Source organism: Jaculus jaculus, chromosome 2 (assembly GCF_020740685.1).
Source record: "Jaculus jaculus isolate mJacJac1 chromosome 2, mJacJac1.mat.Y.cur, whole genome shotgun sequence".
In the NCBI taxonomy this organism is placed as follows: Eukaryota; Metazoa; Chordata; class Mammalia; order Rodentia; family Dipodidae; genus Jaculus; species Jaculus jaculus.
In genome coordinates this window covers 81,524,492-81,538,375 of record NC_059103.1, presented here as the reverse complement: position 1 = coordinate 81,538,375, position 13,884 = coordinate 81,524,492, and the positions used below count along the sequence as shown (strand labels likewise).

The 13,884-nt window shown below is 38.6% G+C and overlaps 1 protein-coding gene across 2 annotated transcripts in view; it reads left to right on the top strand.

The window, feature by feature from the left end:
* Positions 1 to 269: 269 nt before the first annotated feature.
* The window catches only part of Hpgds (hematopoietic prostaglandin D synthase), a 53,477-nt gene continuing 39,862 nt past the window's right edge, over positions 270 to 13,884 (top strand). For both annotated transcript variants that reach the window (XM_004658559.2, XM_045144062.1), the window contains exons 1-2: positions 270 to 321; positions 13,403 to 13,544. In XM_004658559.2, coding sequence (XP_004658616.1) covers positions 13,412 to 13,544 — 133 coding nt within the window. In that variant the 5' untranslated portion in view covers positions 270 to 321; positions 13,403 to 13,411. The remainder of the gene's footprint in view (positions 322 to 13,402; positions 13,545 to 13,884) is intronic.

The window sequence follows — 13,884 nt, the reverse complement described above, 5'->3', positions numbered from 1 at the left end:
AGTCTGTGGTATAAGGCTTTAAGAAAGGAACATACTGAACACAGCACCTGTGACTTTACTGTGCATGCAAATGGGTTGGATCAGTTATCACAAACACACAAAAGAATTAGAAAATGAAAGAAGCTTGTGCGGGTTGGACTGTTAGATATGCATATTTAATCTGAGAAATGAAGGAAGACATTGAGGTGGAAGGAAGTAGCCTCTTGTCTTGTGACCATCACTTACCATAGAAAGCCACTGTGTGGTCACACACTCAGGCACAGAAGAAACTGGGAAGTCCACAGAGACACAGCACAGTGGGTGATCCTGTCTTCTGCATAGGTATGTAGTGAGATACTCTTCACTCTGGGGTTTTATTCTTATCACTATCTTTCATTGCTTCTGACGACATTGTAACCTGTTTTCACTGTCTAAGGCTTTGGCTTACTTCAAGTCTCCTCATGTTGATGACATTGGGGAAATAACATGGCAACTTCTAATAGAAATATAGGTCCAGGACACTTAAAAAGAATCAAATGTATTTTTCAAAATTTTATTTTCATTTGTTTATTTGAGAGAGAAAGAGGGAGAAAGAGAGAGAGAGAATTGGTGCACCAGGGCCTCCAGCTGCTGCAAACAAACTCCAGATGCATCTGGCTTATGTGGATCCTGGCGAATTGAACCTGGGTCCCTTGGCTTTGCAGGCACCTTAACTGCTAAGACATCTCTCTGGCCCTCAAATGTATTTTATCATGGAAAATATAGTTGATATTAGAGAAAAAAAAATCCTGTCCTGGCCAAAGTTTATAACTTCCTTCAAAATTTTCCCATGTAATTTCTTTTTACTGTGTGAGGCAATTGAGCGTTTCATTTTATAGTTTTTTGCATTTTATTTTTTTTAAGTTCAAGGACTTTATTTTGTAGTATTATCTATTATTTAGGGAACATTCTGTTTAAACATCTCCGTGTTTGGCCAAGACTTACATTTTGTCATCATTCGGTTTTAAACAGTTTAACCAATTTACCCCAGAGCAGAAATTTTAAATCAGAGCTCCCAAAAAATGTTTTAATGAGTCCTTTTGCCTAGGATTTATTGAGAGTTGTTTGTACATTTAACATGATATTAAGTTGGTGATTAAGAGGAAAATAGAGATTTCCAGATTACTGGTTTAAAATTCAATATCAATGTTTGATTGAAACCAGGGACAATTATCAGAAGCTCTTCTATTTCTCTCTTTTCCAACAATTTAACTCCACCTGTTAGCTTTCCAGAACTGCATGAGGAATTCCTAGGAGGCTGAGCTGAGTCTGTACAAATAGGGTGCAAGTGTCTTGTTCTGCCCGACTGTACTTCATATGGGTTTATTACTGGGCAAATTAATACACAGAAGAAAGGGACTGCTAGGAAATTCATAAATAACCTTTGCTTTTATACTTCAAATTCATAGGCTATTGCACAATTACTCAGAAGTTATTAAAAAAAAAACTTGTCAGGGATCCCCAAGTTCTTTGGGTTTCAAATGTCTTATGTAAGAATAAAAGTTCAAGCCGGGTGTGGTGGCACATGCCTTTAATCCCAGCACTCGGAAGGCAGAGGTAGGATCGCCATGAGTTCAAAGTCACCCTGAGACTACAGAGTTAATTCCAGGTCAGCCTGGACCAGAGTGAGACCCTACCTCGAAAAACCAAAAAAAAAAAAAAAAAAAGAATAAAAGTTCAGATACACCAATTATTTGAATCATAAAACTGTTAATATTTTATCCTTATTTATAAGTTTTCTGTCCATGAAGCCTATCCCAAAATTTCTCTCATTCCTTTTTACTTATATGATAAAATCTTTATTGTGACATTTAACATAGTGATTCAGGGTTAGTCTTTTGCTTGAGATTTGATTTTGGATTGTGAACATTTTTGTGCCATACAGACTAGAAACATTTAAACTACATTTTAATTATACTCTTACAGCAATACTAACATATTAATTTAGTCAAAATAAAATATCAACTTAGTGAAAATTGAAAGATTTTATCATAATAGTTTGTGTTTTTATCAATGGCCTTGTTAAAGTTGCTTTTGTGAGGTCCCTCCCACGAAGTGACACATGTCTTCAGTCTCAGGTAGGAGTGGGTTCAAGGCTAGCCTGATGTTACAGAGTGAATCCCAGGTCAGCTTGAGCTAGAGTGAGACCTGCCTCAAAAAAAATTGCTTTTAGCAGGGTGTGGTGGTGCACGTCTTTAATCCCTGCACTCAGGAGGCAGAGGTAGGAGTATTACTGTGAGTTCGAGGCCACCCTGAGACTATATGGTGAATTTCAGGCTAGCCTGGGCTAGCATGAGACCCTACCTTGAAAATAAAATTACTTTTGTGATTTTATTCTCCCATATTTTTATATTAAGCAGCTAAAAATATTATATAAAGTAAAATTATCTAAAAACCTACAGAAATGAAAGTATACAATGTGAAACTTTGAAGAAAAGTTTTAATATATTCTGAAAATTAAATTTTACATTTAATAAATTTATATGAGTTTACATGTAGACATTTTTACCCAGGAGATTTACAAGATATCCATTCTTTGAGTTCTTTGAGAAACTGTGTATCTTCTTTTTAAAGTGTGATTCCAAAAGACTTTACAAAGAAAAAGAAAGAAAGAAAGAAAACAGGACTAGATAGATAGCTTTAGTGGTCAAGGTATTTGCCTGAGAAGCCTAATGACCCAGATTCAATTCCCTAGAACCCACATAAGCAAGATGTACAAGGTGGTTGCTTGTACCTGGAGTTCTTTTGCAATGGCTAGAGGCCTTGGCACACCCATTCTCTCTCTCTCTCTCTCTCTCTGCCTCCCTGTATCTCTATGTCTCAAATAAATAATAAAAGCAAATAAATAAATACATTTTTTAAAACTTTGAAACAAAAATAATCTGTTGAATCAGGAACTTTATGTAGATTTTTTCTTTTTTCTTTTTTTCTTTTTTTTTTTTTTTTAGTATAAGGAAGCTAATATTTAGTTTTAACATAGAAGAGGTAAAAGTTCCTCTTCTCTATAGGAAATAAATGCAGTTTTCCCTACAGGTGATTCTTAACACAGCCTGACAAACAGTAGAAAGAGCTGAAATAAAGCTAACAGGAAGTATGAAACCAGTATAACATAGGATATCTCCTAGTATCCAAATCACACATAGTCAAATCATAGAAACATAATTTGGATGTCACTTCTGTGCATGAGGCAAATTAGCATCTGATTGTGTGTGCTTTTGAGTCTAGTTCCCTTACATCCCAATGACTTATGTAAGGCACTGCGTTGAGACTCCACATGTGCGTGCTGAAGGACACGTTACCTTAGTGTTTCATGTACTTCTCTGGTATCTGCCTGGTAGGTGAAGTCCTCCCCGATTTCCTTACTATACATTTCTTTTGGCTCCTTAGCATTTCCACTGGAAATTTACAGCCAGGCTTACAGCAGGCTTGTATCTTAAATGTAGATAACCATTCTGTGTATGAACAAGGACAGTTTCCTCTTTCTTTCTATTCCTTACATATGCTATTTATAGTATTGTTTTACTAAATTAGCCAGGCTGCTTAGGAGCACATGAAATAAAATAGTTAACAGTTGAATTCAGGTTATTTCTGACCTTAAAGAAAATGAGCCCGTTGGTTGATTAACAATCAGGTAAGATGTTTGCTCTAATTTTTTTTTATTTTATCTTATTTTATTTGTTTTAATTTTTAATTTATTTTTAGTTGTTTGGTTTCATATAGTAGAGTAGGGTCTTACTCTAACCTAGGCAGACTTGGAATTCACTGTGTAGTCTCGGGCTGGCCTCAAATTCACAACCCTCCTACCTCAGCCTCAAGAGAGCTGGTATTAAAGGTATGCACCATTATGCCCAGCTCTAAATTTTTAGTAGGAACTCTTTATGGAGTCAAAGAAATTGGCTTAGTAAGCCTGGCTCACTAAAAAGTTTTAATACTGTTTTCTTAAACATTTGATCACAAGGGAACTATTACTAAGTGTTTGCTGAGATTATAGTATGGCTTATAGGATTTTTCTTTGAAACTATTAATATAGTTTATGATACAGATGGATATTTTTCAGTCCTGGGATAAATCCTGTCTTGTGCCAGCACTCTGGAGGCAGAGGTAGGAGGATCACTGTGAGTTTGGGGTCGCCCTGAGACTACCTAGTGAATTTCTAGAGTGAGACAAAAAACCAAAAAGAAAACAAAATCCTATCTTATGATTACATTTTCTCTCTCCATATATATATATAGATATATAGAGAGATAGACAGATAGATAGATAGATATAGATCTAGATCTAGATCTAGATATAGATATAGATCTAGATCTAGATATAGATATAGATATAGATATAGATATATCTATAGATAGATACATATATATATGCTAATAATTTGAATGAATACTATTTAGGATGTTTAGATATATATTTGTGGGATTAATCTATATTTTCTATATTTTAATGTCTCTGACTTTTTCATACTTTTCTATTCTTTAAAACTATTTATGAAAGAGAAGGATCACCTTTCCTTGGAGATTTTACCTGTAAAACTAGGAGTGTAACTAATGGGCAATTCAGTTTTATTTTTCCAGTTTCCTTTTCATTTAATGGGTTAGTTTATTTATTTCTCAATTTTTTCCCATTAAGTCTTCAAGGCATTTTTTAATTTTTAATTTAATTTAATTTATTTATGTGTGTGTGTGTATGTACACACACGTGCACACAAGGGTCTCTTGGTGCTACAAATGAATACCTGTCTGGCTTTACATGGGTGGCTGGGGAATTGAACCTGCGCTTGTAGGCTTTGCAAGCAAGTGCATTTAACTGCTGAGCCATCTTCCCAGCCCCAAGTCCTCAGATTTGTGGCATAAAAAATACTTTTAGTTTTAGTTTATGGTTTTTAGGTATTTTACCTGGAAATTTGACCTTTTATTAGTAATATTATTTATGGCTAGCAGTTTTGCTTGAGGCTTAAAATTTTGATCCTATCTTTATGTGATAGGAAAAGCTTGCTCAGCACTGGTTTCAAGCGGCCCATCCCTCTAGGCCTTGCCTTACGTGGATGTGTCTCACACTGTTATTCTGAAGGAACTACTCTTACTGGTAGCCCTGTCTTCCTCCCAACCACTTGGTTTTGTTGTCATTTTCAATGGCCAGCCTCAAACTCACTATGTATTCTGGGATGAACTTGAACTTCTGATATTGCTGCCTCCACCTCCCAAATACTGGAATATAGGCATGCACAACCACACCCAGTTTGTGCAGTGCCAGGAATGGAACCCAGGGCTTCATACATGCTACACAGCACTCTACCTACTGTGCCGTGTGTCTGTCCCTTTGGGTCCTTCTCACTGCATTTTCTGTTTCTTTGGCACAGGCTATGTTTATGTTGCTTTTATATTTAACTTTTCATTTTTGTGTGTTGGAAGTGGAAAGGGTTTAAGTAATAATATGAGATTGAGGCATGGAACATGTTTCCTCAAAAATAAAATAAAATAAAAACCCTGGGCTATAATCTTTGTTATGCAAAAGATCTTTTCCTTCCCATGCTTTGAAGTGCATGCTTTGACAAAATGGAGTTATTAAAACAGAGATAAACTACGAAGCATAATGAGGAAAATATCTAGGCAGCATCCTTTAACCCCTCCTATGGGTACTTATTGTGAATTTTCTTACAGGTTTGTTTTGTTCACAGAAAAACGTACTTGGAAATCTTTCTGTTATTTTTATACAAGGCCTTATAAAATATATTAAATATTTTTAAATCAGTAAATATTTCCAGCTTCATTTTATTTGTATACTGTGTCTGTGTGGCCAGAACATACACATTTAATCTGAAAAGCAAAAGTCTGCAAGTTTGGAATTTTATACTGTAAAGTATTAAGCCTGACTCCTCAGTATAAAATATAATTAATTATACAAGAACTATAGGAATGTGGTATGCAAGGGCAGTTTCATTAATGAGTTATGACTATTGAAAGAATGTTCTAGAGGGAAATACAAACATTTTTTCCAATATCTTTGGATCTCTAAATTTTTTTTTTTTTTTTTTTTTTTTTTTTTTTTTTTTTGGTTTTTCGAGGTAGGGTCTCACTCTAGCCCAGGCTGACCTGGAATTCACTATGGAGTCTCAGGGTGGCCTTGAACTCATAGCGATCCTCCTACCTCTGCCTCCTGAGTGCTGGGATTAAAGGCATGGGCCACCACACCTAGCTTGGATCTCTAAATCTTATACTGAAAGATATGTTTGCAGAGCAACTCATATGGCTACAAACCTGTACAAAACATTTTAAATGTCCTATTTGAGTGAACTACAATATAAAATAATTACTTTGCATATTAACAAACACAATCACTGTGCACAATACAGAAGGCGGTCATTTGACAAATGGTAATTTGACAATAAGTTTTGTTTAATATTTAATGCTGATTAAAATAGATATATCCATGTATATAAAATTCATATGGAGAAATAAGCTATTTCTTTTTGCTGTAGAATCTGATCTATGACAACAAAATGTTATAAGAAATCTACACATGCTCTTTAATGAAAACTACAATAAAGAATGACATTGTCCCCCTCTGGGCTGTGTTGTTCATCAGAGGTTAAAAATAAATAGAGCAAGAAACAGATCAGTTATGTCTTATTTTATAGATAAAAATGATTATGATTTAATTATGATTTCATATTTTGTCAGGAGTCTATATTACTTCATATTTCATTTACTATTTTTTAAATATATATTTTTATTGATAACTTCTGTACTTACAGACAACAAACCATGCTATTTTCCTCTCCTCCCCCACTTTCCCCTTCATAACTCTGCTCTCTGTCCTATCCCCTCCCTCTCTCCATCAGTCTCTTTTAATGTCATCATATTTTTCTCCTATTATGTACTTTCATTATCCTTTCCATCATTTATTTGTACACTCAGTATTTCTAAGTAACTTGAGAAAGAGTCCCATTGTTCTAATATGCAATTTGGTCTTCCAAATTTGTGCTACTCCTAAAAAATTGTGGGCTTTACATATCGGGATTTTCATTCTCCGGTCCCTTCTCTCAGGAAACAATTTTTTTAATATATTTTATTTATTTATTTACTTCCTTAAAAGAGAGAAAGAGAGAGAGAGAGAATGGGCGCCAGAGCCTCTAGGCACTGCAAATGAACTCCAGATGCATGCACCCCTTGTGCATCTGGCTTACTGTGGGTCCTGGAGAGTCAAACTGGGATCCTTTGCCCTGCAGACAAATGCCTTAACTGCTAAGCCATCTCTCCAGCCCCTAAGGAGAACATTTCTGTGCAAGTGAGGTATGTGCCCATTTCATTTGGGTGAGAACTAGGGCTCTCAGCTTCTCACAAGAAGTACCAGCTCCATCCCACAACTAGACCCGAAGCCAGGGAAATGCATTTGCCAGGAACCGACATCTCTGTCATTCCTGGATGTGGAGAGGGTATAGATAGGCATCCAGGCAATTAGTTCCAGTTCATTTTCTCCCATGTCATAGGCACTTTACCCACTGAGCCATCACTCCAGTCTACATGTTATGTTTTAAGTGATATGATTCAGATAGAAGTTTGTTTTGAGGCTTGAGCTCAGCTTTTTAAAAAAATGTATTTTAAGGCCAGATGTGGTAGCCCACGTCTTTAATCCCAGTATTCAGGAGGCAGAGGTAGGTGGATCACCATGAGTTTGAGGCCACCCTGAGAGTAAGTACATAGTGAATTCCAGGTCAGCTTGAGCTAGAGAACAAGACCCTACCTTGAAAAACCAAAAGTAATAATAATAAGAATAGGAAGAATTTTATCCATACATATATATATATATATGGCCAGGTATACTCTTTTATCCCCTCATCTCTGCTCCTATTACCCTGGGCCCTCCTCAGTGGGGTTATGGTATTCATTATTGGGTCATGAAAGTCTCAGTCAGTCCCTGTGGGGTAGCAAGGAAATCATGACTCAGGGTATTCCTACCCACACTATGGCTTTTACAGTCTTTGTGCCCTCTCTTCCACAAAGTTTCCTGAGCCATGGCAGGCCTATTGGCAGTCTATTTTAATGTTGAGCTCTCTGTAGCCTCTGGATTTCTGCTTTGATTGGTTTTGATTAATCACCATCACCCGGAACATGGTTGTCAGGGTAGCAGTAAGAGCAGTTTTCATGCCACAACTTCTTCTGCAGTTACCCTAGGCCCTAGCAGGTGTGGTAGAGGTGGCACTTCCAGTTGTGGGCAGTAGGCTATCTTTTTGTCTTAAGGATGAATCTTGGTTCTTTTCAGTTTTCTCTGCCTTACATAAAACAAAACAGATTCTCTAAACAAAAACTGAGAGCACCTTGTGTCAAAGGGGATATGCAAAGTGATTTGAGGAACTTTTTGGTGTACAAGTTCATCCTCCTTTCCCAGAGAGCAGTGGAGCTTTCTCTCTGGAGTCTGAGTTTCTTGAAAAGGGGATTCTGACTTGGTTACCAGTACCAGGTATGAGTTCTCTCTCACTGAGCAGGCATCATGCCCAATTAGAGAACAGTTGGTTACCCCCACAGGCTGTGTGCCACTATTGCACAACTGTGTACTTCTGGTCTGGCTAGTTGATTTCATAGTCTGAAGGGCCCTCTGCTTATTCATGCTGTTGGTGACTGTTGTCCTCCAGCAGCTCCCATAGGACTTTGCAGCACTCTGAGGGCTAGCAGCAGGGAGCTAGTTTCCCTTTTGGTTTCAGCATGGCATTCCAATATTCTGTGACTGCAGCCTGTCGTATCTTCAGCAATAGGGTCTTACCTTTTACCAGCTTTTTTAAAAGCCCAATGTTTTAAGGGCTTCCTTAGCAGAAAAGGAAGTATTTTAATTAATCACTTTATTCATTTTAGTGTGTGTATGTGTGCGTGCGTGTGGCACAAGCACAACAGGGGTCCTTGCTACTGCAAACAAATGTTTATCCAGCTTTATGTGGGTGGTTGGGGGAACTGAATCCACACCCACTTTGTAAGCAAGCACCTATGCAACTAAGCCATCTCCCCAGCCCCTAATTCATCACTTTAAATAAATTGTCATGGGCTGGAGAGATGGCTTAGCGGTTAAGCGCGTGCCTGTGAAGCCTAAGGACCCCGGTTCGAGGCTCGGTTCCCCAGGTCCCACGTTAGCCAGATGCACAAGGGGGCGCATGCGTCTGGAGTTCGTTTGCAGAGGCTGGAAGCCCTGGCGCGCCCATTCTCTCTCTCTCCCTCTATCTGTCTTTCTCTCTGTGTCTGTCGCTCTCGAATAAATAAATAAAAAATTTAAAAAATATATTTAAATAAATTGTCATGTAACTACTGAATTGTTTAAAATATTACAAAATACAATTATTAAAAGTTTACTTAATCCCCTCCCACCACTGTCCTTTGTCTGTTCTTCCCAAACCCCTCTGCTGAACTGCCACATTTTTCCTACTGTTCCCTCTTCTACATTGATGCCTTTTTTTTTTCCGTCTCCATCACCTACAACAATCTGTTGGCGGGCACAATATTATTCAGGTCTTGTGCAGGAAGCAACAGCCACCATGAGGTCATGAATACAATGCATTTATGTCCAGGAGACAGCATTCCAAAGCACTCCTCCCCCTCATTTCATTTTTACATACTGTCTGCCACCTCTTCTGCTATAGTCCTCAAGCCATTGGAGGGTATGGTAGAGATGTCTCAATAAATGTTAAACATTCAACTGTCACTTCTAGCAGGCACCACCATCTGAAAAGAGAGATTTCTCTAACTAAAAGTAATATCAGCATAGATGTAAATATTTTGATGGTGATTTGGTAGGCATTCTGTGTCTATGTAATCAAGGGTGTGTGAGCCTCCCAGCCATAGGCATTTCTGTAAGTTTTCAGTATCAGGCATGAATTCACTCCCATGGAGTGGACCTCAAATTGGATTAAAGAGCAGTTGGTTAGCCCCATAGCAGACATGCCAATACTAGTGGACACATCTTGCCAGGATGGCTAGTTAGATAGCCTACAGGCTCCACTGCTAGTTAAGGCCACTGATGACTTCTCCTGCAGCAGCCTACATAGCACTTTCCAGCACTGTGACCACTAGTTAGCAGGTAGGAGTCTCCAAGTTATAGCTTCATTTCTCAGTGTCCTAAAACCAAATATGTATTGCCTTTCATAATAGAGTCTTTCCATCTAGTTCTGGTGGGCAATCAAGAGCCATGGAAATAGCCTGTATTATTTGAGTCACTATAGGGGCCTCACTGGCCAACACCTCACTAGGAGATATCCCAGTCCTTGCACTGAAGTTTGTCTGTAACAATCTCTGGATTGATTGAGGTCATAACATTTATACCCCTGCAGGGTATAAATATATATTTTGTCCTAAGTCTCTTTTTCTTTTAACTGATGTATGTATATATATATATATATATATTTTTTTTTAATCGGCTAATAAATAGGTAGGTTTCTAGATTTTTTTTTCACATTTTCCAGGTAGGGTCTCACTCTAATCCAGGTTGACCTGGAATTCACTGTGTAGTCTCAGGCTGGTCTCAAATTCACAACAATCCTCCTACCTCTGCCTCCTGAGTGCTGGGATTAAAGGTTTATACTACCCCACCCCACCAAGAAGTAGGTTTCTATATGGGTTACTTATAAATAACCTTTTTAGTTTTGGCTAACCCTCCTCACCATGCATATTATGTAGTAAGTACACTGTACTCATATAAGAGTTTAAAATTATTTCCAATGCTAGTAATTAACTGTCCAGTACTATACTAAGAATTTTACCCACATTGCTTCAGTAATTTCCAAATCAGTGTTAGTAACTGTTTTGTATTAGATATAGGCATATTTAGTATGTAAACAACACATGTTGGTACCATCCTTTCCCTCCTCTCTGCCCCTTTTCTGAAGAGGCCTTCTTCATTGTGGATACATGTCAACACCATGGGGATTGTGGGTCATGCATTATGGAGGAGACAAGTGGGATTTGAGGGCTGGAGGGATGGCTTAGCTATTAAGGGACTTGCCTGCAAAGCCAAAGGATTCGATTCCCCAGGGCACACATTAGCCAGATACAAAAGGGGGTGCATGGGTCTGGAGTTCATTTGCTGTGGCTGGAGGCCCTGTTGTGCCCATTCTCTCTCTTTCTCTTTCTCTGTCAAATAAATAAATGAAAAAAAAATTTAAGTGGGATTTGAAGGGCTGTAAAGATTGCTTCACAGTTAAGGCACTTGCCTATGAAGCTTAAAGACCTAGGTTCAATTCCCCAGTACCTACATAAGCTAGAAGCACAAGGAGGCACATGTACCTGGAGTTCATTTGCCATGGCTAAAGGCCCTAGTGCACCCATTTTCTCTCTCTCTCTCTCTCTCTCTCTGTGTGTGTATGTGTGTGTGTGTGTGTGTGTGTGTGTGTGTGTTAAATAAATAAATAAATAATATATTCTTTTAAAAAATGTGGGATTTGAGCCGGGCGTGGTGGTGCACGCCTTTAATCCCAGCACTCGGGAGGCAGAGGTAGGAGGATCACCGAGAGTTCGAGGCCACCCTGAGACTACATAGTAAATTCCAGGTCAGCCTGAGCCAGAGTGAGACCCTACCTCGAAAAACCAAAAAAAAAAAAAAAAAAAAAAAAAAAAAAAAAGTGGGATTTGGGCTGGAGAGATGGCTTAGCAGTTAGGAGCTGGCCTGTGAAGCCTAAGGACCCTGGTTCGAGGCTCGATTCCCCAGGCCCCATGTTAGCCAGATGCACAAGGGTGTGCACGCATCTGGAGTTCATTTGCACTGGCTGGAGGCCCTGGCACACCCATTTTCTCTCTCTCTCTCTCTCTCTCTCTCTATCTGCTTCTTTCTCTGTCTGTCACCTTAAAATAAATAAATAAAACTAAACAAAATATCTTTATAAAAATTGTGGGATTTGAGCCAGGTGTGGTGGTGCATTTAATCCCAGCACTCAGGGGGCAGAGGTAGAAGGATAGCTATGAGTTCCAGGCCAGCCTGGGACTACAAAGAGACTTCAGGACTACCTGGGCTGGAGTGAGACCCTACCTTGAAAAAACAAAAACAACAACAACAAAAAAAAAAAACAGTAGGATTTGAAATTCAGAGAACTTGTGCAAAGTAGCCCAAAGACAAAGAGCAACTGAGCACAAGAATTCAATTTCAAATGAAATTGTTTTTTCATTTCTTTGTCACTATACAATTGCATGTATTCCACTATAAGTGCTTAAAATCATTAATTGCTTATCAGCAGTGTAAAGGAAACTATACAAAACTCAGAAAATTACAATGATCTGCATCAAACTAATGCAACTTTCTGAAACCTAAGAAAAGTTTGCTTTCTTACTCTGCAGGCAGGTAGAGGAATAGGCTTTCCATCATCTCATCCCAGCAGCAGCCCCAAGATGGAGTATGCTTGAGGGGTACAAACAATTCAGCAAAATCCAGCAGCCTGGCTGCAATGGAGAGACAGAGCACTAGGCTTCCCTATGCCCGTGATGCAGGAGGGAAGGCCGCAGTGAAGGAAGCAGAGAGGAGAAGGGCCAGGGCTGCTCACTTCCTCTGTGTGCACCCAACCCCCAGCCCTCTCCTGACTGCTATCACAGACTGAATGGATAATGGAGCAAAAAGAAAAAGGAAATGTTGAAAGGGAAGAAGCAGTTTGAAATGGAAAGTCTTTTACTCTATTCTGTGACATATCCTCTTAATCTGTATATTTTCATTTCATTAGAATATTCTAACCGAAGCAGACTTGGGGAAGAGAGGGACTGAGAAGGAAAGAGGAAGAGGGAGACAGGAATTGAGAAGCAAGGACACAGTACTGACAGACGGATTTAGAAGAAGAGAAACTTGGGGAGTTGAAAAGGAAAGAGACAAATAGGGAGGGGAGAGATTGAAAAGGAAAGAGACACGAGGAAGAGCAATTGAGAAAAAGCTGGACATGGGGAGCAAGACTGAGAAGTTAGCAGACAAAGGAGGAAAGAGAAATTGAGGAAGACAGAGGGATTGAGAAGAAGCAAGGGGAGAAAGGAATTGGAGGATAATGTCATTCTCTTGCATATAAATAGGTAATCATTTACAATTTTTATTTGGAAAGATCTTCTAATATCATTGCTTATCTCACAAGATGCTATGAAATTTTTAGGAAAGTCACCAAAAACATATTGAAACTTCTGGGCCTAGAAAGAGGTTCAGTGGTTGCGTCACTTTCTGCAAGACCTGACAGCCAGGTTTAGTTTCCCAGTACCCAGGTAGAGCAGGCTGCACAAGTTGCCTCATGGGTCTGGAGTCCATTTGCAGTGGCTGGAGGCCCTGGCGTGCTCATTCTCTTTCTCTCTCTCTCTCTCCTCTTGCAAATTAATTAATCTTGAAAAAAATCAAATTTCTCTAGAGAGTAATTAAAATGCTGTCTTCCTTTTCCTCTTTCCAGAATTGTACCATGCCAAACTACAAACTGATTTATTTTAATATGAGAGGGAGAGCAGAAATTATTCGCTACATATTTGCTTATTTGGACATCAAGTATGAAGATCACAGAATAGAACTAGCTGACTGGCCGGAAATCAAGCCAAGTAAGTGGCACAAATAGTCTCACAGGTAGAAAGTTCTTTCAGAATGTTTCTTCTCTCCCTGGACAAATGAAAAGCTTTAAGTTGAGAAACAGCAGTTCAGGCTGAAATGTTCTGTTATAGGAGAAAACTTGAACCTCACAGAAAGAGAAGGAAAAGATCATCCAGAAAAAAAGCTTTGTCAGAACTGAAGTAGACATGGCACCTGATACCACTTGTGGTTTATAGGTGGGGTAATTAATGTGCATGTGATGTGGGTAATTTTTTTCAGCTTTTCAACTTTGGTAACAAGAGTTGAACTTCAAATCTATATTAATTTAATACCATGGTCCAAATTATTTGT